The 22238-nt window shown below is 47.5% G+C and overlaps 8 protein-coding genes across 11 annotated transcripts; 3 read left to right on the top strand and 5 right to left on the bottom strand.

Moving 5' to 3' along the window:
- The first annotated feature begins 224 nt into the window (after positions 1–224).
- On the top strand, positions 225–1725 carry LOC117578706 (protein OSCP1). Of its 2 annotated transcripts, XM_034264354.1 has the most exons (3): positions 225–575; positions 692–816; positions 878–1725. In XM_034264354.1, the coding sequence occupies exons 1-3, from the start codon at positions 448–450 to the stop codon at positions 1705–1707; spliced, it is 1083 nt and encodes a 360-aa protein (XP_034120245.1). In that variant the 5' UTR covers positions 225–447; the 3' UTR covers positions 1708–1725. The 2 variants fall into 2 exon arrangements, with proteins under 2 accessions (XP_034120245.1, XP_034120246.1); XM_034264355.1 differs by having other exon boundaries at positions 475–816.
- LOC117578705 (zinc finger protein GLIS2 homolog) lies at positions 1577–17701 on the bottom strand. Of its 2 annotated transcripts, XM_034264352.1 has the most exons (5): positions 17121–17700; positions 16713–17055; positions 16216–16634; positions 9708–9717; positions 1577–1594 (listed from the first exon to the last, which is right to left on the bottom strand). In XM_034264352.1, the coding sequence occupies exons 1-3, from the start codon at positions 17501–17503 to the stop codon at positions 16218–16220; spliced, it is 1143 nt and encodes a 380-aa protein (XP_034120243.1). In that variant the 5' UTR covers positions 17504–17700; the 3' UTR covers positions 1577–1594; positions 9708–9717; positions 16216–16217. The 2 variants fall into 2 exon arrangements, with proteins under 2 accessions (XP_034120243.1, XP_034120244.1); XM_034264353.1 differs by lacking the exons at positions 1577–1594; positions 9708–9717 and having other exon boundaries at positions 16103–16634; positions 17121–17701.
- On the bottom strand, positions 1846–4385 carry LOC117578702 (SET and MYND domain-containing protein 4). The gene is made up of 3 exons (XM_034264349.1): positions 3834–4385; positions 2651–3774; positions 1846–2591 (listed from the first exon to the last, which is right to left on the bottom strand). The coding sequence occupies exons 1-3, from the start codon at positions 4095–4097 to the stop codon at positions 2255–2257; spliced, it is 1725 nt and encodes a 574-aa protein (XP_034120240.1). The 5' UTR covers positions 4098–4385; the 3' UTR covers positions 1846–2254.
- On the bottom strand, positions 4863–5956 carry LOC117578713 (S-phase kinase-associated protein 1). Its single transcript, XM_034264363.1, has 3 exons — positions 5786–5956; positions 5570–5716; positions 4863–5509 (listed from the first exon to the last, which is right to left on the bottom strand). Exon 3 carries the CDS (start codon positions 5499–5501, stop codon positions 5016–5018), a length of 486 nt encoding a protein of 161 aa, XP_034120254.1. The 5' UTR covers positions 5502–5509; positions 5570–5716; positions 5786–5956; the 3' UTR covers positions 4863–5015.
- LOC117578703 (Usher syndrome type-1G protein homolog) lies at positions 7022–9532 on the bottom strand. The gene is made up of 6 exons (XM_034264350.1): positions 9429–9532; positions 8945–9029; positions 8690–8833; positions 8402–8623; positions 7318–8340; positions 7022–7255 (listed from the first exon to the last, which is right to left on the bottom strand). The coding sequence occupies exons 2-6, from the start codon at positions 8965–8967 to the stop codon at positions 7090–7092; spliced, it is 1578 nt and encodes a 525-aa protein (XP_034120241.1). The 5' UTR covers positions 8968–9029; positions 9429–9532; the 3' UTR covers positions 7022–7089.
- LOC117578708 (DCN1-like protein 3) lies at positions 9835–12120 on the top strand. Its single transcript, XM_034264358.1, has 4 exons — positions 9835–10515; positions 10587–10724; positions 10793–11126; positions 11202–12120. The coding sequence occupies exons 1-4, from the start codon at positions 10335–10337 to the stop codon at positions 11557–11559; spliced, it is 1011 nt and encodes a 336-aa protein (XP_034120249.1). The 5' UTR covers positions 9835–10334; the 3' UTR covers positions 11560–12120.
- On the top strand, positions 12739–16053 carry LOC117578699. The gene is made up of 5 exons (XM_034264344.1): positions 12739–13098; positions 13243–13400; positions 13464–15000; positions 15066–15205; positions 15269–16053. Exons 1-5 carry the CDS (start codon positions 13031–13033, stop codon positions 15442–15444), a joined length of 2079 nt encoding a protein of 692 aa, XP_034120235.1. The 5' UTR covers positions 12739–13030; the 3' UTR covers positions 15445–16053.
- Positions 17702–20741: 3040 nt separating the features above from the next.
- Positions 20742–21609, bottom strand: LOC117578714. Of its 2 annotated transcripts, none has more exons than XM_034264367.1 (2): positions 21061–21609; positions 20742–21000 (listed from the first exon to the last, which is right to left on the bottom strand). In XM_034264367.1, exon 1 carries the CDS (start codon positions 21512–21514, stop codon positions 21077–21079), a length of 438 nt encoding a protein of 145 aa, XP_034120258.1. In that variant the 5' UTR covers positions 21515–21609; the 3' UTR covers positions 20742–21000; positions 21061–21076. The 2 variants fall into 2 exon arrangements, with proteins under 2 accessions (XP_034120258.1, XP_034120257.1); XM_034264366.1 differs by having other exon boundaries at positions 21066–21607.
- Between the last annotated feature and the right edge of the window lie 629 nt (positions 21610–22238).

The raw sequence follows: 22238 nt of genomic DNA on the forward strand, positions 1-22238 counted from the left end.
AACATTTTATTTTTAAATTAATTCGATCCATTACCTAAGGGTAGAGCGGTAACTTAAAACCTCAAAAAAAAAAAAAATAAAATAATTCGATCGACTTGTGGGGGAGAATCACGCAACTTCCGGCATCTACTTCCTGCTGCCCTTCACTGCAGGTGCTTGATTCTCAAGTAGAAAGCAACCACCACAAAGATTGACTGCTGTCCATAATATCAGCTCCACACTCCCCCCTACCAATAGCACGAACGCGAAAACGTTTTAATTTTTTAGCCAGCTGCCATAATTTCCATAATAATTGCCTTGCGTTTGCCATTGAAATGGACTAATCTAATCAATAACTCTCCATGCAGTGGAACGAGCTGCTCCCACCCTCCCAATCCCCACTCCACAGGAGGAAGCCACTGTACCCACACTGTGGTCATAATTATACACGTCGCCTGCCGTCGGGCGATGTTGTTGTTTTTGTTTGCAGTAAAAGACGTTGCCGGGGGCTCTCATAAAGCCGTCAAACATGGCAGGCAGGCGGACACACGGGGACCTCTCCGCACGGAAACGAAAAATCCAATAAAAATCCAAATGTATGTGTGAATAATTTTTGAGGCTTGCGTGCCGTCGTCGCCGTCGTCTTGGCTAACTTTAGTTTACTTTCGACCCTCGTTAATGGCAGTAGCCCTTAAGCAATGTCCAATTCCAGTACGAAACAGCAGTTGAATCCCCGCGCCAATGTATTTATTTTGGTCAACCTGGGCTGCGAGATGCTCTATGTGATAGATCAGCGTCTGAAGGCGCAACAAATCGCCAAGGACAAGTCGGTTCAAGGTGAGTTCAGGGAGCCACTGGCACACCACACCTTCAAGACTACAGTGTCCGCTTCTGTTAGTTATCCACGATGTGACTGCAGTACTGCTGGATCCCAAGTTCATAGACTCCCTGCTGAATGGCTCCAAGCACAACAACGCCCAGCTCCTGACCGCCGAACACTGCAAATTCATGCTGAACGATATAGCCACCTGCTCCGTGATGCGCATCGACGAACAGTCCATGGGCAAGCTGTGGAACCTGATGACCATGCTGTACAAGTGGCAGCTATTTGTGTCCCGGCACCAGCACCATTTGCTCGAGATAACCTTCAGACACCTGGACGCCATTAACAAGCTGTATCCCGATGCCAAGCGCCACATGCTGATTGACTTTACCAAGAACACTCTGCTGGACTTTTGGAATGCCAGCGGGGAGGAGGCGCAGCTGTCCATTTACAGCACCAACAAGGCCTGGCTGGAGTGCTTCAATACGAAAATATCACTGCTGATTCGTCTGGGTTTCCAGGGCATGGACGGCAGCTTCTTCAAGGACGTGGATCAGGAATACTTTGGAGATTATGTCCAGACCATGGGCGACAACATGTACGTGAAGAGCGAGGAGCCGCATCAGCAGGCAGGGCGGGAGCCCAACCGTATAGACCAACTGGCTGCCCAGCTGAACATCAATCCACTGCCTGAAGGCGAGGATCTGCAGCCGATTAATGCCCGCCAATTCCAGGAGCAGTTTGAGCAGACATTCGGCAATGTTCTCTTCGATGAGGGCCAATCAGCGACAGGTTGCGAGTTTGTCCAGCTGCAGCCGGCTGGGTCAAGCACGGAAGCCCACAGCCGTGCTGGCGACTCCATACTCAATCAGAATCTCATCGACTTGTACAGCAAAATGGCTTAGAAATTACTTGGAAGAGATATTTACAATTAAAAAATATTGTATTTTATCATTTAGTGGGTGTTTTTGCTTTGTTTTGTTTTTTGTTTTGTAAATTAATTATATAAACTTGTTGCGGTTTTATGGATTCTGTTTTTTTTTTATCTCTTTTAGCAGGCTTTGAGTGAATGTTTTCATTTTGAGTCATAGACAAAAATAAAGAACAACATTTAAAATTTTGAGCTTGCGACTTGCAACGATGTGGTGTGCGGTGTGTGTTGTGTTGTGCTGGTGTTGCGTTTAGTAGAACCAAGGATTTATATCGGTCGAAATGTACAATTACAAATTACAAGAAAAATTGAAGTGTGGTGTGATCCTGGTTGCTGGAGTCTACAGTCTAGACTTATGGCAACAAAATGTATCGTAATTAATTACTTGTTTGCTTTTGTGTTTTTTAATACGATTCTCTCAATCAGCTCCGAAAGAGTTTGTCCGTTTGTGGTGTGGGAGATGCAGCATGCAGGATACAGGTCAAAGGTGAAAGAGGGTGTTAAGTTAGGTTGAAGTCAGATTACATTTTCGCCTTGAGCGGTACTGCATCCACCATGATATGCAGCGCCATTTTGAGGCACTCCTCGGCCGAGCTGATCTGCTCGCAGGGATAGGCAGCGCCGTATTGCGTAAGGAATTCGCAGTACTTTGTGTAATTGCTTGTCGCAAAGTCATAGTTGTAGGCACCCAGCGACTTCATGTCCGTGTCGTCGGTGACCGAAGGAACTGTCGCCTTGTGCGGCATTCGACCAAAGGTCGGGTAGTCCAGCTCGCAGCCCTCGCACTTGCAATCGAATCTGTACTGCATAGAGAGAGTGTCCAGCCGTTGCTGCTTGCTGAAGACGGCAAAATGGGCGCTGCAATTGGAAACGAAGGTTTAGTCGAGCCAATGAGGGATTCATGATTAATTACTTACCCGTAATTGTCGTATAGAACATTCCCCGCCTTGATGGGCCTAAGCACAAAGAGGTATGCCTTGGTGCCTTCATAGATTCGGAGGGTGTTGGGCGCGCAAGAGTGATTCAGCAGCGAAAGAAAGGCATATGCGCCCGATGAGTGCGTTTGATCGTCCTTCGTTTCGTTCACCTGTTCGACAAGATCGATGCCATGCATATTCGAGGATGATGTCTGCAGATGCCTGAAGAGGAGGTCCGTAAAGAAGTTCCTGCCATCCTCGCCGCCCAGAAAGTCCTTCAGCGGCGTGTACTCGATGATGAAGTGCTTCAGCACGGCACAGACAACCGAGCGCTGGAAGAGATCGGAGACGGATCGCAGATGCTGGTTGGTCACCAGTCCGTGGATAGCCCGGTAATGCTCCTGGGCAGACAGCTGGCTGTAGTCCAAGTCGAAGGCGCACTTGTGCTGGTTCTGCGGCTGCTCACAGAAGGCCATCAGCTCTTCGATGCTGGGATACAGGTCCAGGGCAGCCATGGTGGTCCGCAGGGCGATGCCGTGGATCTTGTTGAACATGCGGTGCAAGAAGTCTATGATGGGACACTCGAAACGATGAAAACTGGATGTGGCCCGCTGCTTACACTCCTCGGAGCAGAACATTACGGAGCAACAACTATCGCAGGGAATGAGGGTAAGGTAGTTCTCCCGCTTGCAGGTGGCACACCGAATGTACCGCATCGGGGGTAGCAGAGTCGAGCAGAACGGCTGCTCGACAGCGACCAGATCGCCCACCACCAGATCCCGGTTGGTCACAATGAACCGACCCTCGTCGGGGGATTCCCTCAGCTCCAGGCAGTCGGCAATGTACGGCACCTGGGCATGGGAATCGAAGCTCAGCTTGAACTCGTGAGGAACAACATCGGGTGGTTGCTGCTCTAAAAGCTGCTGGCAGTCACGTTCTCGCTTGTCCAATTTGTGGCTTAGTCTCGCCGGGTAATTCGCCTTGCGGGCCAGCTCAATGTTGGCCAGACAGTCCCTGTATCGCTTCCATTCGAAGAGAACAGCCGACCGATTGGCATAGCCGATGGACAGATGCTCCGAGTTGGGTTCGGCGTAGCAAATGCTTTTGTTGTACAGCTCCAAGGCCTGGAATGCAAGGCGCAAGAGGTTAGTTCAGCCTGGATGTGACCAGAGCATTGACTCACCTGAAAGTATTTCCTGTTCTTTAGGGAGAATTGCTCGTTTCCTAGCATGCGGAATTCGACACTCCTCTTGTTGCACTTGTCCTCTCGCAGGGTCACGTTCAGGAAGATCTTCTCCATGTACTTGAAGTCGATCAGAGCGTGCTCGACAAAGTTCACCTTGGAGTAGTTCTCCTTCAGCTCGTTGAACTTTCCCGAAATAATGCCAATCAGCTTCCAGTCGTTGAGCTTTTTCACCAGATCGTCGCTCACGTCGTACACGTCCATTGCTCTTTAATATTTATCCCCAGACGTTATGCACATATACCTGCTCCCGGCTCCTTCCTTCCTTCCTTCCGCGTGTTTACGCCGCCGCCTGTTTTTTCAGCCAGAAAATCGGTTTATTCTCTCCTCTCCAGATGCCACGCAATTGTTGGGTGGCGCACGTGTGGAGCGTTAAATTACTATTTCACAGATACTTTTTCAAATATTGCAAAGGCAAATGCGAAGCAAATGTTTTATTTTTTTTTGGCCAATCTCCGCTAGAGTTGGGTACATTTGTACCATGGTACACTTTAGAGGTGGGAATACTTCGACGGAACTATCGAGACCAGCTCTGGTACATCGATAGTTCGATTGATAATTACACTTTGCATCGATTTACTTTATTAGAGAAGTTCCACCACCGTGAATTTTCTATCGCGGTGAGTCCATTTACGGTATATACTTTTGGGGATATTTAAACTACGAAAATGAGTCAATGCATATTTACGGTTTATAATTGTAAATTTAATGAATATTGCAACGTTTAGAACACTCAGAGGTATGGATATCGTCGAATTGAGGAAATTGTGCAATTCTCTGGCTCTATTTTGGTATTTCCGAGGGTCTGTTGGTATAATTGATCGATAATTCCGCGGTCACACCATTGCCATCTCAATTGCGGAATAATTGAATTGAATTTAATAATGAAAAAATGTTGGTGAGTTGTGTGAATATATACAAAAGCTCTTTAACGTATTTTAGGTCTTGCTCTGGGGCTTAATTTTAGTCTCAGATTAATTTTTGGATAATTTATTTTCGGTTTTAGCCGATAACAAAAATGGACAACATAATATGAGAGGTAAAAAGAGGTAAATCAAATGTTCTTTATGCACAACCAATTGCAACTATGTATGTTCATGGCTACGCACTGCACTGCTGGCTTCACTTCTCCTCGCACCATTCGTTTTCCTTACGCACCTGCTCCTCCTCAGCTGGCGAGAAGTCGTTCATAATGGCAAAAGTGTCCCGGATCTCTTGGGGCGACTTCCCCTTGATCATATTGGCCACAGTCTTGCATGTGACGTCCAACAATCCCTGAATGTTTAGATAATTGGCAGCCAAAATGAGTTCGAACAATGTGCCCTGGTCCACTTTCAAGAAATCGGCATCCCATGACGAAATGTCATCGGTGCGCTTCTCCTTGTTTTCGTCCTCTTCAGCCAGCTCGGGATCGTCCTTGTGGTAGGTGGCCCAATGGAGCACCTTCTTCAAAATTAGCGAGTTGACGTTTGGCAAGGGCAGCACGCTATTGTCGGCTTCATCGCCCAGATCTTCGAGAGCAGTCTTGATGGTCTCCGAGCACTTGGCGATCTCCGTGTCCGTGTCAAATATTTCCTTATCCGACGATTCCAGCCGAATTATGGTCATTGTAATAGCTGCAATAGGTAAAATATTATTAATATTAAGCTCAAAGGGCTTTTATCCGCTGCTCTTACATATGTGTGTTATATTTGGCCGCCAAAAATATATGAAAGAGCACCAGACAGACGCCGCGGACACCTTAGCTATGGCCTACTAGCTAAAAATAAGATTTGGTCGCCTTCAACTTGAACCGCAGAGGTGCTGCAAGGGGTCGTCTTTTGCTAGATGGTGAAAGTATAAATTTTACGTTATACTCATCACATTTATATCAAAAATCTCAGAAAATTCACATGGAAAATGTTTCAGTTTATGTCACGCCTTGCAGATGTGGTTGCCGTCTGTGTTGGCGTATTGTTGAGCACAGTCTCGGATGAAATGGCGGGCACTTATGGCCTCAAGTATTGGGAATATGAATTCTGTTGAATTTATTCTTTCTTCTGCTGGTATAACATTTATTTCAGCCGGTTGCAGTTAGCAGTTAAATCTAATATCTAATATCTAGCGCGCCCACTAATTTCGATATACATAATTTACCGATAGAAACTCGATCGATAGAATATTTACTCTGACAACTATATGGTGTTTACAAAATAATGAACAAAATTTATCTACTAAACCGTCCGACCCTCAGAAATATACCTTCTCATTTTTTCTTGCGATTATAAATTAGTTCGGTTGCAATTTACACATTACCAATGGACTTCATTCTATTTAAAATGTGTTTTTTCAGTGGTTGTTTCCTGCTTGTCCAAAACTGAAATGGCAATTGAACTTTTTCGGTACCTCAAAACACAATTGCCAGCATTAAAATATCTTTTATATGCATCGATATTTTATTCGAATACAATTAATGTACAAAATCAGTATTTTATTTAATTTTTGTTTCCGTGAAGTACTGTAGAATGTGGAAGTTACATTTATTTGTAATTTTATTTAATTTAAAAAACTTAAGCCAAACTCCAAGACTCTGGCCCCGACCGAAAATAACATATCGGACACCAGTACTACGGCCTGGAAGAACATGTCTACCAAATCTACGGCTTCGAATGTGGCTAGGAAGCGGATGATGAGCACAGCAAGGACCACCATGACCACCGGCCAGATCAACGAGAACATGAAACGCAGCGCCCACAGAAGCACATACCACGTGATTATGAAGAATAATATGTAGCCGATGAGCGTACCCAGTTCCGACGGAAGCGACATGTTCTTCACGAAGTATTCATAGATAACCATGTGGAATGAAGCGTCGCGCCAGTCGGCGATTTCCTCAGAGCTGCGAGCTTTGCTGGACTTGTCCATTTTAACTAAACAAATTTCCCTTTTCCCTATTACAGGTTTTTGAGATCCAAGACTAGGCACACTGGGGGAACTCCAATTTTTGAAGTGGTTCACTAAAGATCAAACTTTGCGAAAATCAGCTGATAACAATGGGACATCGATCAGCAGTATGCAGCCCTGCAAGGTCGAAGAAAAGTTAAGGTGACGCAAATTATGATTGCAATTAAAGCTGACTGCTGTAAAACTCTGGTCCACTAAGCTTTTATCACGAAATGAAATTGAAATTAAATTAAATATACTTTAACGCTACGAACTAAAGGCGACTGTCTAGCATGGGTCCAGGATTTGCCAAGGCGTTGCGTCGCTCCTGGATGGCAAAGGTGAGCTTCCTGAACGGTCCCAGCGGCAGGCCGAGCGACTTGATGTCCCCCTCGGTAAGTAGCATCAGCGTTTCGAGGTCAATCTCTTGTTTCTGAAATCTGCAAGACAGCATGCGATATGTCAAATTAGGGCGCATAGAGACTGGAGGAGAATCACTCACACTGGCAGGTACTCTTCCAGGGCCCAGACAGCTAGGAACCGCTGCAGGGCAGTGCACATGGTCTCCTGATCCTGATCGTCGTCCTCATCTTCGCTGTAAATGTCGTTGCCGCCGCCCTCGGAGTCCGTGTCGTCGGACAGATTCAGGTACATTCTCCCCTTGCTGCCGCCAGAGCGTGCCTTTCCGCCGTCACCTCCAGCATTGCGCATAGTGGAGGTTGAGCTGGAGTCTGTGTGCAGCTGGAGTTGGCTGAGGGCCGCCGTCACGGAGCGCCTAAATGCAATGCTGCCGAGCATGGTGGGTCTGTCGAAGAGGCCGACGGGTCTCTGGCGACCCAGATCCTCGTTCAGCTTCTGCGTCAAGGGGCTATCGCCAAGAATGTCCGGCTGGGAGAAGGAGCGTGACAGTGTGGAACTGTAGCCAATTCGTGCCTCGTTGTGTTCCGGTTCGTCGATGCTCGACTCCACCTCGAACACGTCCGTGATCTTGCCACGCTTGCCAATACTCTCTTCGGTGGAGCTGAAGGTGCCCACGTACAGCACCTCCGAGTCGCGCTGCAGGCCCGTCAGCGAGGTGATGGTCCGCTTGCCATCCGGCTCCAGCTCCCGCACTTTGAAGCCTCCATCCCCTCCGTCGCCAGCCACCTTCGCGTGTGGACATCCGCTTGTGTGCTGCCTGCTCTGTAGGTGCGAGGGTCTCTTTTGTACGGTTCCCACTCGGCTGGCTATGGTGGAGCCTCCGCTGCTGCTGCTCCCGCTGCCTACCAAATCGCTGAACTTTGTCGACGCAGTGGCTGGAGCTGTGTCGCGCGGTGCCTTATTCAAGTTCCCCTGGCTGGACCAGATCTTCTGCTTGAGCGTGGACAACATGTTGCTGGGCTTGCTGGTGCCGTGGCTCGGTGCGTGTGGAGGGATGGCATCGCAGTAGTCTGCATCCTGCCGCTGCTGCTGACGCTTCATGTACTCACGGACTCGTTTCTCGCAGTTCTTCTCCGCCAGCTCCCTCAAAGCCCTGGACTTCTTTCTGCAAGGGGAACAACTTGTCCATAAACAAGTGATTATTGGAGTATTTTTCTTGCGCATACTTTTCATTTGTCTCGAATTGGGCAGTGGCCGCGTCCAAGTAGCGTAGGATTTCGTCCCGACCGTTGATGGCCGCCAGGTCCTTGGCACTGTGCTTATCAATGTCCAAGGCATAAATGTTGACACCAAACTTGACCAAGAAGTCCACGCAATGAAGATGCCCCTTGGCCGCAGCCAAGTGTAAGGCTGTGTTGCCAAACTGATCGCACTTATCGGGGTCTCCTCTGGCAGGTGGAAATGGACAAGTTAAAAGCAAAGTAAAGATGGTGGAGGGGACGGGCTTTGCTTACCCTCTGCCACACAGTAGGCGCAGTGCATCTAGGCGTCCCTCAAAGGCCGCCCACATAACTGGAGTCATGGAGTCACTGTCCTTGGCATTCGTGTCCTTGCGTGTGGCCGCCGACAGCACGTCTAGCAGCCCATCTTTGGCGGCTCTGGCGACCCAGGGGGAGAGCAGATTCGAAAAGTTAATGAGTCTTGTGCATGCCGCGGGGCTCGATAAGATAGAACGAAATTAATTGCATGTATGCTACGACTACACTCACTTGTGAAACCGATCTGAAGACATTCCCAGCTGTCAGCCTTATCAATCCAATCAGTTGCTCCGCTGATGGGACGTCTCTAATCGAACTGGAAGGAAGTACAAACACTTTAGTGGGGGGTACGGAAATACTCATTTTGTCCCTTTTTATACAAAACTAGAGCAAGTAGATTTTTCACAGTTGGAAACTCTCTCTCGTTACAGGCCCAATTAAAACCAGTCAAAACAATGATCATCCAAGCAGTCCGCACAGCGTATTTCGTTTTACCCCTTCCCAAACATACCAACATGGACACATACGCTGCCAAATGTTCACACGATGTTGGCCAAAGAACACGCACACACACACACACACGCTGGCTGTCTTGGCGTCCCAACTACCAAGTTCAGTCAACCCTGATGGCTGGTTTGGAAATTGCCCAAAAACCATCTATTGTGCAGATCCGACGAGGCACTCAACCAATACACACACGTAGGTCATACGTACTTTTTTTTGGTAGAGTTCAAGACCGCTTTTTCCATGCACCGAGCAACCTGAAGATAGTAAGTGAAATTGGTAACTGCTTGGCTTAAACCCGAGTGCACACAAACTTTTCGTAATTGTGAGCTCTGCAGTGGCGCCCTCTGGGCGGCAAAATACCTCAGTCGATAAACTCCTTTCATCGACTTACATTTTTACATTGATAGTTACAAATATAAATTGATAATTACATGTTTACATTGATTATTAAATTTTTACATAGATATTTACATGCTTACATCGATAGTTGATAGGAAGGAGGAACTTTTGTTAAAAAGAATTTGTTAATGGTGGACCTACATAGGTATATTTCGGTATTTTTAAAAATTGAGAATGCATATTTTTGTATGCAGGCGGTATATTTAATTGATAAAACCGCGGTCACACTGCAAGGAAGAGAAAAACCTAAAAATTATTTTAAAAATTAAATTAAACTCTGGGAAATGTGCCACACCACACTAATGTTTGAGTGCGGCCAAAAATAAAATGGAATAAGATGTGAAAACTACTCGTATCGAGGACTTTTGTGGCAGTGATTACTGCAGCTGGATGTATTTGCACGACGTGTGTCAATATATGTATGTATACACAGACACATGCAGCAGTGCGTTTGCGTAGGGGGCACCAAAATAATAACAGCGTAGCAGCAGCAGCAACAAAGAAGTCTCACCATATGTTCGATGCGTCAGAGCGTCATTGGGCGAACCCGCAGTGCCAATGTCAAGCCGATAGTCAGTAGCCAAGAGCCAGTAGTCATAGGACCCGCAACACACGCAAGTGCAATTGTCTGCCATTTAGACAGTGCTAAGGAAGCATATGCGAAGCAAAGTGCAGGGCCAGGGCAAGTCGCGGAGGACACCAAACCGCCCGCACTATGGGCAATTGCCTGAAATGCTTCCAGTCTTCTGCCGAACAATCGTTGCCAACGTCCTCGTCTCCTAACGCATCGCACTCGAACGCCTGCCAAACCACCAGCCTCGCCAACTGCTACGAATCGGTCGGCCCCAATCCCAATGCGAATGAGCGTTGCGCCATATACAACGATCGGCCACGTGGTACGTAAAACAAGCAACCTTTTACTTTCAATTCGAAATTCTCATTCTCTCATCACCTCCCAACATTGCAGAAACTGACGAGTTGCTCTCTAGCCGAACTCCACTCAAGCCAGTAAAAGCAAACAATTGTGATACTAAGCGTAATAGTTTTAAGTCTTTAGGTTTGCTTAATGGAAGTGCACCCACGATGAGCGATATCATAACAACTGGTGAGTAATTTGGTCTGCCCAGATATATCCATTTGAGTGCATTTGACTTATCTTTCGTTCCGTCGCAGCCGTCAAAGAATCGATGGAGGTTTCACACCAAACTCTAATCAAACTGTTCGATGTGTACAAGGACCCGGACGATGAAGACATGATACTCACTGACGGCATCGAACGTTTATGCAATGATCTGAACTATCAGCCCGATGAGTTCGCAATACTTGTATTGGCCTGGTGCCTGGATGCCTCTCAGATGTGCCGCTTCACCAAGACAGAATTCATTGATGGCCTGCACAAGATGCGTGCGGACACAATAGCCAACATTCGCCTGCGGCTCGAACAAACCATTGAGATGCTTAAGGCAGACTCTGAGATGTTCAAGCAGCTATACCGTTTCACTTTTCGGTAATTTACCACTTTGCTGCTATGTTCTCATTTCAGTATAATTAAACTTCACGTTTTATTTGCTTGTTTTCGCAGCTTTGGCCTGGAACCAGATCAGCGCGTCCTCTCTTTGGAGATGGCAATCGATTTGTGGAAACTAGTGTTCACTGTACACTCACCTGATCTCTTTTCAAACTGGATAAACTTCCTCGAAAAGCACCCGAATATACGCCGCATACCGAAGGATACATGGAACATGTACCTCAACTTTACGGAACAATGTGATATAAACAATTACGATGACACCGAAGCGTGGCCCAGTCTCTTCGACGACTTTGTGGAATATGAAAAGAATCGTGCGCTGGAACTGTCAGGTATTCACGACGATGACAACAACAATGATGATCTCCTTCAAAGCCACGTCAAGGCTGGGGATCTGCATCACGTTTCGTAGTATCTGTCTTCAGAGCAGCAGCTTAAGGCAGCGTTCCAACTCGCCAATATATAACTCTATATAAAACAAGAACTGTACATTTTCAAATTCAATATTCATTTGCTCTCTTGCTGTTGCCTATGTTTCCTTTCCAACGCACACCCACACCACACCACACACAATACACCTGTGTGGCTACTTTAGACAAAAACGTTGCGGTGCTGGCGCTGCTTAAGGATTCCAACACTCATCAGTCGCGGCAGTTTGAAGAATAGCTTGCTTGCACACACTTTACTCTCTGTGCTCGTAGCAGTAGCAGGGGCAACGGACGCATTTGTTTATATAATTAAAGACTTATCAAGAACTTCGGAAAAGCTCAATCATCGGGAACCATGTGTATATAACTAAATGACTTGTAGGAAGAGCAGAAAGGCAGACCGTATAATATTTAGCAATTAAACGATGTATTATTTTAAACAAGATTGCAACATTTTATGGCACTTAACTATTTAAATGCATATAATTATATACTTAAATGTAAGTAGTGGATGTGAATTAAATAAATAATAACTAAATACGTGATACGAGTGTAATTGTTGTGTGAAATCTGTGCGACTTCGCAGCAAATAATAAATATAAACGTATGTGTCTATATCTGTGGGTTAAATAGGGTATCGACCATTTTTGAAACTAGGGTATAAAAATGTCCACACAAGCAACAAGTGGTCAAATGACGTAACATTACACTACATAACATTTCAGGCCCACTTACGTTTTGTGCATTTATTTTTTGTTGGCCTTTTCTTTTTAAACCCTGGTTTCTTCTTAAAAAGTGAGTCCTGAAAATAAGCCAATCTTGTGTAAAATTGATTCAAAATATGGATAAAACTATAGTTTCAGGGCTATGAGGCGTAGCTTACAAGTAATATTAGGCCGAATATTAAAGTCGAGTAATATGATTTACGACCATGGACTGCCAACGTTTAACCCATTGTGAACCAGTGGGTATTTCAAGTTACGCACGAATATTATGAGACTTACACAATTATCAGCCGAGTTCAGGTGATAGATATCGTGGCAATAATTTTTTATAATCAAAGACGAATCTTTTAAGAACTTGCGGTTGAACTCAAGGTGTTAAACTGTTTAAATGGAGGGGTGTTGAGTGGGTTAAGCTCTTTTTTATACCACTTTATCGGTAATTCGCGGTCACACTGCGCATATGTATTGCTATTTTGATAAAAATTTATAAAAATCATTCGCAAGCTTTATTGGATTGGTTATGAGTAAGTATTTGGCAGAATTTCTGCGCCCATAGACCATTCCAACCAACGGAGATATGATAACGGCGCAAAAAGGCTCGAGTATCCAGTGATTCAGAGAGTTGACATTGAAAAACAAATGCAATGCCAACATAGAGGGTGTGAGAAGGAAGGGCAAGGATAAATGGTCGATCAGACTGGTACAAAAGCTCATAAACTACAATCAAATTATGCCCTGCGAGAGTTGCGGAGTTGAGTTCACCGTATTTCGTCGGAAGCGCGCCTGCTTCGATTGCAAGTGAGTACATAAATAAATATCCATATCTATACATCCGTATGTGCAAAACAAACATGCATGCACACATGTACACATACACACATACATGTGCATGTGATTGATATGCGAGAATAATTCTATTTATTTGATTTATCCGAACCCAAGGCGCTTTTATTGCGGCAACTGCATTGATGCCAGGCGCTGCCAGCGATGTGCGATATTTGCTCAAAGACCGCTACTGCGGACCGACTTGCTAAAGCTGAAACCGAAGGATCTAATATTCTACTTGCAGTCTAAGCACATTTCCACTGATGGCTGTTTGGGTGAGTCAGACACTGCCATTTCACCAGATCCAAAGTTTTACCCAGACACCCTTTTGTTTGCAGAGAAAGAGGAACTTGTGGGACTTGTGCTGGCGCATGTGGCCCAAGTGGACACGGGTCGAGCCAACAATGGGCCCCACAGTCCTGGACGTGGACAGGCGAACCCTATTGATAGCATCAAACAATCGTGCCAAAATTTCTTTACCAATCTAACCGACAACTTAAGTGATTCCTTTGCTTCCTTCGATACAAAGGCAAGTTCAAGGCCGCCCGAGAATGGCCGCCAAGCCGCAGGGGGCACGGAAGCACCCTCGCACATATTTGAGCAGCCGCGTGTGTCCACGCGGGAGATTCCCACATATGCCAGTGCCGTGAACGGCTCTAGTGGACCAGAGCGGGTCCATGTCCATGCCAATACGAACGGCAGTAGCCGTAGCAGCAATAGTCCGTCGACTTCCACACAGCCATCCGTTAGCCGCGATGCTGAGGCCAATCCACAAAGCAGCCGTGGCGGTAACCAAAACGGGCCAGCGGCTGAAGAAGCCCATGACAACAGATCCGAGTGTGAGTGCTTCGATGATGAGATTATGGCCACGTTCAGTGAACGCGCCACGAGTGGGCAAGCCAATCCAGCGCCAGAGCCAAGCTCAGCTGAATTGGGTCTAGGTCCATCCACGACAGCCACCAACACGAGTCCAGGCTACTCCCATATAATGGAAGATGCTGGCAAGGATGCCTGCGGGGCGGACGTTTCCTCACAGTCAAGTTTCGAGGAGCTAGGCGCTATTGGGGGCATATCCGACGAGAGCAAGACCACCACAGACACCAACAGCAGCAATCTGGACCAGTGGCAAGTGCTGGAGGTAAATAGGATCGACCCAGCAGCTGACACACCGAGTACAAGCAACGCGGAGGAAATTCTTGAAGTGACTCTACGCAGCCGACCAGCCACGGACGAAGTCGGAGGGGCTAGGCACACCACAGAGACTCTCAACATTGAGCAGCGCCCTATGCCGCCAAACCATTATCCCGTTGTGCCGCAACGCGCCAAGAAAGTCACGCGACGACGCTCCGATGGCTACTTGAGTCGCACCCATCATTCCAGCGATGATGAATCGCCGGTGGCTTCTGGGGGACGTGGACTTAGTCTGGGTCTCTCCACTTTGAGTGAACAGCCAGAGCCTGCCACCTACTCGCAGCGCCCAAGCTGCCAGCGCTGTGGGAAGAACAAGACAAATATTCGGCGGCAAGTGGAGAAGATGCGGCGTCATTTGGAGAACTCGCAAATGTCGGAGGAGGACATCAAGAGGGAACTGCAGGACTTTCTCACGTACCTGGAACAGCGCACAAAGTCTGTGGAAGGCTCTGAGGCGGGCAGCTATGCTGTCTCTCCACTGAGTGGAGAGGCGATCAGCGTGGCCGCTGGTGGCAGATCTTCGGGTATGCCCATTACTCCAACAATTGAGTTCTCGCCGACGCAGGATGATGATATTCACTGGGACGATGACGAGGGCATTCATGTGTATGCAGCACCCTTGGACTTTGAGCCGGCGGCCTGCATTGATTCGCGTTATGTTAATTTGCAGGATTTTGAAGATTTGTATGTGGATGATGCTCTCTGGGCTACACGAATTATACTACAAATATTCTCACTTTGCTTTGCAGAAATGATTTGGAGAGTCTGACAGTGAAACAGCTGAAGGAGGTCCTCATGTTGCATCGCGTCGACTACAAAGGCTGCTGTGAGAAACAGGAACTGCTGGATCGAGTGAGCAGGCTCTGGAAGACAATGCGCTCGACACCAGGTGAGTTATACTCTTTCCGCTGCTTGGCTTTCCCAGTGGTAACTCAACTAACGTGTATTTCAGCTGTGGAAAAACTGGCTACGGATGAGCTTTGTAAGATTTGCATGGATGCGCCCATTGAGTGCGTATTCCTGGAGTGCGGGCACATGGCCACGTGCACGAAGTGTGGCAAAGTGCTGAACGAGTGCCCCATTTGCCGACAATATATTGTACGGGTTGTAAGATTCTTTAGGGCATAATTTTGATTTCATATATGTATGGTTACGGTTACTGGTGCTAGAGATGGGATGCCGCCAGCACCTTTGCAGGTCAAAGTACATCCTTAATTGATGTCAAAGATGATGCAAGTGCAAAAATTCAGAAATTGGTTTTTATGTTTTACGATTTAATTACAAGTTGCAAGTATGTATGTAAAAAATGCATACACACACACAGACACATACACATACACAGACCTACCACAGATACCGCTTTCAAAGTGTATTTATCTATTTGAAATTTGGAAATAATTTTGCTATATATATTTAGTTTGTTCTTGTTGTTTGTATAAGAAACGAGAGGTTATCTAGATAAAACTAACATTCCTATAAGAAGAAACCAGATTAAATCGATTACTTATTAATTGTTAGTTACGTCATCACCCCAGAGATCGCTCAACCATGAGCACATTTCCCACACCCGATTCTTCGGTAAGGAAATCTTAGGGAAACAGTAACAGATCGGAGAATCAGCCATTCATCTCAATTAACAATTCAAATGAAAATAATATAATAGATCGAAAAGACTAAGCAAATGTGTTAAAATGCGAGAAATAAATTAAAACCTAAAATGGTTCTTCTTCGCCGTAAGTGTCTGCCGCGCAAAGTACTTTCTGCAAGTGAGTAATGGAAGTTGTTCTTCAAATACAACAGTCTTTATTTGCAGTTAAGCGGTAGCCTAAGATTAATGACAAGAGCTGGGACAGCGCAGTGACTAGAGGGCAGGGTTGGGTGGGGTAGGAAGAGAGACGGATTCAAATTCGGTGCATGCGCAGATCGAGCGGGGAGTCCACCTCCATGCTCATGAAGTAATCTTCGCTCTGCAGATAGCTGTGTTGCCTCTCGTTCAGCCAATAGCTGGGGGAATACTCCGCTTCTGGCTTGTGCTTTCGCGAGTAGTCGCTGGGCTCGTTGCTGGACAGCTCCAGGTAGTAGCGAGTGGAGGCGGAGGAGGAGGCGGATGACTCAACGCTGACAGCGGGCAGACAGTTGTACGGTGCTGTGGCCTCACTGGCCTCGAGCATATACGGCGCGCGGGTCTGATGGGGCAGAGTCAGTGGCTGGCTAGCAATTAGATGGATGCTGTGCTTGAAGGTCTTCACGTGCTTGCGTAGCGACGAGGGATCCGTGTAGCGCTTCTGGCATCCTGCCACCTTGCACATGTAGGGTTTCTGGAAGGGAAAGAGAAGACAAACGATGGTTAGCATGTGTGATCGAGGAGTGGGCTGTGCACGTGTGAGTTAACTTACCTCCATTGAGTGTGTCCTTGTGTGCTTAAAACGATCGGAGGAGTTGGAGTAGGCCTTCTGGCAGCCGTCGAAGCTGCACTTGTATGGCTTCTCTCCCGAATGCGATCGTATGTGAATCTTTAGATTTTCCGCCCTCGAGAATGACTTCTCGCACAGATGGCAACTGTGGGGCTTCTCCTTGGTGTGGGTGCGCGTGTGGACGAGCATCTTGTAGCGGGCATTGAACCCCCGCTCGCTGCGCTGGCATCCCGCCCAGCGGCAGTAGTAGAGGCCGTCTGTCAGGGAGGCAATGGCATGCTGCTGGTTGACGTGTTGGGCCAGTGCTTCCAATGTCTCGAATACCCTGCAAAAGCGACGAAGCAGCGTAAGTCCATGAATACAGATCCATGGCTAGAGATCCAAGCTCACCTTTCGCACTCCAACCAGTTGCAAATGAAGTCGCTGCCAGCTCCACACTCGCTGCTGCTGCTGCTGCTGTTGCAGGACTTGCTCTCGTCCTGGTACTCCACGGGACTGCGACACAGGTCGCCTTGGCTGTGCACTTTCATGATCACCGAATATGTGCGAGGCGTGGGATGCTGCTGATGCTCGGCAGGACGCGGCGGTGTGATGGGCGGCGTGGGGAATCTGATGTGCTGCTGCATCTGCTGTTCCGCTATCCAGCTGCCGGGATCCGGATACGGCGCTATGTACGGCGGTGTGTTATACGGCGAATAGTAGCCAGCGTGCGGCTCGTATATCTCCCCGATTCTGCCGCTGTTGAAGATCGACTTTTGTACTAAAATATCCATGCTGATGACTGGATTAGCTCTCAGAGGGGAAAAACTATTCGTTTTCTCTGTGTCTTGTGACTTGTGTCTTGTGGCGAGGCGTTCGCTAACGCGTTTTCCAAACGAATGAACCGCTCGCCTGCAGACATTCGAGTAATATTCGAAACGTGGATTCCGATAAGGGCGGCCAGACGGAGGCTCTTATCAGCCGAAGGCTGCAGACGGGCCAGGGGTGGGCTGTGCCAGGGGGGAAAGGCGATCGGAACCAAAACAGCAGCGAGCAGCGGGGCTGCGGGGCAGGTGCGTGTGCATTGGGGACGTGATGGAAAAAATCCATTGGGGCAAGTGGATCTGGGGCAAAGGCGCACACACAGTACGTGAGTGTAGCGTCGTTCCAATAGTTCTGATTGGTCTGGTGGGACGCATGGGAGGTGCTGTGGGTTCGGCTGGGCTCCCTTATCAACGCACAAGTGGAAACCCAGCGTCGGATCTGCCGCTGTCGCTGCTGCTGCTGTTGCTGCTGCCTCTGCATGTGTGCGCCCGATGATCAGACCGCAGTAAAGCTCTTTGGGGGGCAAGCGTTATCGCTTCGACGCTACTCGGCTCGTCTGTCTGACTTGCACTTCGTACCGTAGCCGAAGTCGAATTCCCCGCCAGCCTGCCAGCCTGCCAGCGGTCCACCCACAAGCCCCCTCCCACCACGAGTCCAGGTGCCAGCTGTGACCGTGTACTGCGTGTGTGTGCGCCCGCTGTGATAAAGCAGGAGGCGCAGTCACCGTCGCACCGCACCGTCCCGTTATCTCACGGCGAGTCAACAAATGCCGACGCCACATGCCGTTCCGCTCCCATATCGAAATCAGCCAAGTTTCTGCGCCATGACGTGAATGAAACGGGAATCGTGTGAGTCTATTCTTAAGGCCAAAGCGTGTATGCAGGGGTGCCGACGGCATTGGTATCGCTCTGCTGGGTGCTGGCTTCGCTTATCACGCTATCAGGCACTGTCTGGCGGCCGAAAGTTAGTGAATCACGGGCATGGGCACGGACAACCTTCACTCTAGCCTCCCTCTCTAGCAGCCCAAGGCCTGCCACACGGGCCACCGAGTGGGGTCTCTGCATTACATAAAGAAACGGGTAGGGGAGAGGTTTTGACTTTGATTTTGATAAGCTCTTGGCCACTATCAGCAAATGTAATTCCGCAACAGGTGTACTCAGTGCCAATAGTACATTCCCCACTCAATCGCTAATCAAGCCGAACTGATGGAAACTCGAGCGAGAGAATTGAAGCATCAGATTTATAAATAGATAGAGGAATCAGCCCACGGACTGCTCTGCAGCTGCTGCCTCGTGTGCCTCTCCCATATTTAAGTACAGTTTCGCGCACAGCTCAAAGCTCAACCTTGGGGAGCGATCGGATTTCTGTATAATCTCTATTTGCTTTGCCAAAGACTGCCGCTGAAGGACCCCAGGCGCAACCTAATTTAATGTTTGCCATGCGTTTGGCGGTCATATAACATAATCATCCCAAAATATCATTGGCGAAATGGAAGCGGGCCGGCGGCGGCAGCGGTGACAATACAGAAATCCGGATTTTCTGACTTCGATTCTGAACTTTGTATGGCGCGAGCGGCGATTGATAAGCAAAACGTTCTACGAGCAGCCCTTCCCTCCCTGCAGCTCTCCTACTGCACATACACATGTATGGACAGGGAATGCACAGACCATTCCCCCCCTCGGACACTCCCAAAGTCCATTAACTAGGGGCGGGGCTGATAACAGACAAAAAAATAATATAAACATTTGCGAATTTCGGTTGGGGAGCCGTTGCGGGAAGCGTGTGTGTGCCGCCTATTAATTTTCCGTGGTCCGAATTCAAAGCGAACGTAAATAAAAACAAATTCGAAATCTCAGACACTTGAAGTCGGGATGCGGGACTCTGGGATCCAGTTCGATCTGGTTGCGATTCCCGGCAACGGGATGATGTTCAATATTTCCGTCAAATTAACAACACTCGACTGATAACGAACGGCACGGGGTCTGGGTGGTTGGCAAAGGTGATTTTGGGTGCTGATAAGCCCACAAACGAGATCTCGGAACGAGCCGTGTATTGGGTCCAATAAGAGGCTTTGGGTCGGGCGTGTGCTCAAGTCGGGTTTATCTTGAAGATGCACGTACCGCGGCCAAGAACGGAGACAGCCGAGAATGCTCCATGTCATGTGGACATTGTTGATTGGAGTTATCTTGTCGCGACGGTGGCGACGCTGGGCGGCGGTGGACCCACTGCGAGCTGATATGAGTGGTTACTGCAGAGTCCAATGGATGGCTAATTGCTTTGTTGCTGACAACGACAGACTTCCAAAGTCCATCCAGACAGCAAGCTGCCCGGTACTCCAGCCAGACGCATCCATCACCAAATGAGGAACGTTTGCATGCAGCAGGGGCATGGAAACGCGAACGGGTTCCTCTCTTGTCACCTCCATTATGTATAGGTGATTCTGATCTATTATTTATATGCCTTATCATCCAACGAACAACATCCCCAGACAGTGTGATATGGCGAAAAACGTAAAGCAAAAAGACCATTCCAGACATTCGTGGGAGCCCATGGCCTGCCACCAGCCAGACCTTCCGGCAGTGGCTCTATTTATATACCCGTACATACAATTGGTGTTGCTATTTGGGTGCGATATGCGTTTGTTTCTGCCGCTGATACGGCTGACAATATCTCGTCTAGACTGGGCGCACGAGAGGCCCAATTGTTCAAGTTTAACGGAAAAGTTTTAATAACAAATATGCACGTAATGGTATGGTAGATCCAACAACTACCCAAAAGCCGCTGGGGTCTTTTCTTTTTATATACTCTATGGTAGAAATTCTTGAAGGGGGCAATAATTGGCCAGCCTGCTGGATTATCTCTAGATTTCGATTCATAAGAGTCAGGCAGGAAGTGAAACTTCAAGTTTTCGAAGAGCTGAAGAGCTTAGCTATCCAAGCAAATCTTTTTGTCTAATGTACTGGAAATGGGCAAAAATATAGGACCTGATGGAATCACTAGACACTCAACATTACCCGTGCAGACGAACTGGCCTTGAATTTGTACATCGACAACGAGATCCAACCGTGAACACAGACCTGATCATGAGTGCGGCATGCGGCCATGCACACCTACAGCGTGTGAACTCGGCCTTACACACACACCGAATACTATCGCGACACAATTGATTGCAGGGCTGGCCAGCAGGCAGATTGAACGAATGTAAACTTACTTTTTTGGGGGGGTAGTAAATTTATTAGACTAAAACAATTCCGTTGTTGTACTTTTAAAGTTCGCGCTCACTCGTCCGACGCATGACGCTGGCTGTGTTGTGTTGTGTTGTTGCCGTCGTCTGAGCGGAGAATGGAGTTCTGTGCGGCGAGAGAGTGGCGTCCGTGGGGTCGCCAGCAACCAGCAATCACCAAAATAAACGCACCCAATGCCTGTGACCCCCACACGGCGCAGTGTCAACAATTGCTGGCTATGCCTATGAACCATAAATAAATATTGCTGCAGTTTAATTTTAATCACAGGCCACACTACATACCTTGCGAAGGGCCTGGCTATACGAAGTGATCCAGATGGCTCTGCATATAGGTGACAAGCGATTTTTCGAACAACGGAGTCACCAGACGATCTCCTCCAATGTTTAAGCTCACGAAGAACTGCCGACGATATCGCTTGCTCAGCTTGGCGGCCAGAACAGATGATTCGGTTTGGCCGTAACCACCCATAATGGTCGATGAGAGTGCATCGCTTTTGGTGGAGTCGCGTGGGGGCATGCCAACCGCCAGCTCATCGAAAACCTCACTTTCCTTCGAATTTATTATCAGCATTGTGCTGCCATTCATCTTGAGGACACGCACTATAAACTGTGCCGGACCATTGTCCAAAATGGTCATGTGTGAGGTGAATCTACCGGCCTCCTGGTTGTGTCCGTGGCCATTCAGCTGTACAGCATCTCCGGCTGCTGCTGTATCCGAAATTCTAAGATTCTCCATGTCTCTAACTCCAACTTATGTGTTTGACTATATTTAAAGTTAATTTCTTATAGAAATGTCACTTTGAAAAGAGTAAATAAACAAAACAATGAAATGCAGATTTTGGCGTGGGCAAACAGTGTTGCAAAGCTTTGAATCGCGCTGACCAGTACTGGTTAACCATTCGCTAGTCAGTTGCCGCCAAAATGTACAGTCCGTTCAAATTTAAATGAAGTAACGAGAAGCTATTGTGGTGTTCAAGAAACTACATGAAGACCAATTCAATTGCTGTAAAGTCCATCAATACAGTGATGCCTGCTTATTATTGGCCAGAAGCGTAGGAGTCAGTCTTCTCTACCAGAAGATTCAGCTTCAGATGGGACCCTCTTGGTCACACTGCTCCTGCCTCCAACTCAGACCGTAATTATCCTGAAAAAGAAATGCGGCACTGGGCCACAGGGCATCATCGTTATATAAATATGCATAATTTGCTCCCTTTGATTTGGATATCAACATAACTAATATAATAGACTGTGTATTTTCCTGCGACTTCAATAGCATTTTTATTAGAGTTCTAATTAATGTCGACAGATTTTTTATAGATTTTTGTTTGAGTTAAAATACATATGCACGATATTTTGTTCACAATTACATTCAGATTACTGCAATTACTGCGCACATCTAATGATTTTTATATTCCTTTAGCTGTGTTTGATTTGAACTACTGTTAATGGATACAAAAAAG

This window comes from Drosophila guanche, unplaced genomic scaffold (assembly GCF_900245975.1).
Source record: "Drosophila guanche unplaced genomic scaffold, DGUA_6, whole genome shotgun sequence".
Classification (NCBI taxonomy): Eukaryota; Metazoa; Arthropoda; class Insecta; order Diptera; family Drosophilidae; genus Drosophila; species Drosophila guanche.

Coding starts and splice junctions, on each gene's coding strand:
- LOC117578706 (XM_034264354.1), top strand. CDS start 448: ATGTTGTTGTTTTTGTTTGCAGTAAAAGACGTTGCCGGGGGCTCTCAT. Junction 576..691: donor AATCCAATAAAAATCCAAAT/GTATGTGTGAAT, acceptor GTCCAATTCCAG/TACGAAACAGCAGTTGAATC. Junction 817..877: donor CAAGGACAAGTCGGTTCAAG/GTGAGTTCAGGG, acceptor CGCTTCTGTTAG/TTATCCACGATGTGACTGCA.
- LOC117578702 (XM_034264349.1), bottom strand. CDS start 4,097: ATGGACGTGTACGACGTGAGCGACGATCTGGTGAAAAAGCTCAACGAC. Junction 3,775..3,833: donor AGAACAGGAAATACTTTCAG/GTGAGTCAATGC, acceptor CTTGCATTCCAG/GCCTTGGAGCTGTACAACAA. Junction 2,592..2,650: donor GTTCTATACGACAATTACGG/GTAAGTAATTAA, acceptor TTCCAATTGCAG/CGCCCATTTTGCCGTCTTCA.
- LOC117578713 (XM_034264363.1), bottom strand. CDS start 5,501: ATGACCATAATTCGGCTGGAATCGTCGGATAAGGAAATATTTGACACG.
- LOC117578703 (XM_034264350.1), bottom strand. CDS start 8,967: ATGTCTTCAGATCGGTTTCACAA. Junction 8,834..8,944: donor TCTTCAGATCGGTTTCACAA/GTGAGTGTAGTC, acceptor CTGGGTCGCCAG/AGCCGCCAAAGATGGGCTGC. Junction 8,624..8,689: donor CGCCTACTGTGTGGCAGAGG/GTAAGCAAAGCC, acceptor TCCACCTGCCAG/AGGAGACCCCGATAAGTGCG.
- LOC117578708 (XM_034264358.1), top strand. CDS start 10,335: ATGGGCAATTGCCTGAAATGCTTCCAGTCTTCTGCCGAACAATCGTTG. Junction 10,516..10,586: donor ATACAACGATCGGCCACGTG/GTACGTAAAACA, acceptor CCAACATTGCAG/AAACTGACGAGTTGCTCTCT. Junction 10,725..10,792: donor GAGCGATATCATAACAACTG/GTGAGTAATTTG, acceptor GTTCCGTCGCAG/CCGTCAAAGAATCGATGGAG.
- LOC117578699 (XM_034264344.1), top strand. CDS start 13,031: ATGCCCTGCGAGAGTTGCGGAGTTGAGTTCACCGTATTTCGTCGGAAG. Junction 13,099..13,242: donor CGCGCCTGCTTCGATTGCAA/GTGAGTACATAA, acceptor TCCGAACCCAAG/GCGCTTTTATTGCGGCAACT. Junction 15,206..15,268: donor GACAATGCGCTCGACACCAG/GTGAGTTATACT, acceptor CGTGTATTTCAG/CTGTGGAAAAACTGGCTACG.
- LOC117578705 (XM_034264352.1), bottom strand. CDS start 17,503: ATGGATATTTTAGTACAAAAGTCGATCTTCAACAGCGGCAGAATCGGG. Junction 17,056..17,120: donor AACTGGTTGGAGTGCGAAAG/GTGAGCTTGGAT, acceptor TCGCTTTTGCAG/GGTATTCGAGACATTGGAAG. Junction 16,635..16,712: donor CAAGGACACACTCAATGGAG/GTAAGTTAACTC, acceptor TTTCCCTTCCAG/AAACCCTACATGTGCAAGGT.
- LOC117578714 (XM_034264367.1), bottom strand. CDS start 21,514: ATGGAGAATCTTAGAATTTCGGATACAGCAGCAGCCGGAGATGCTGTA.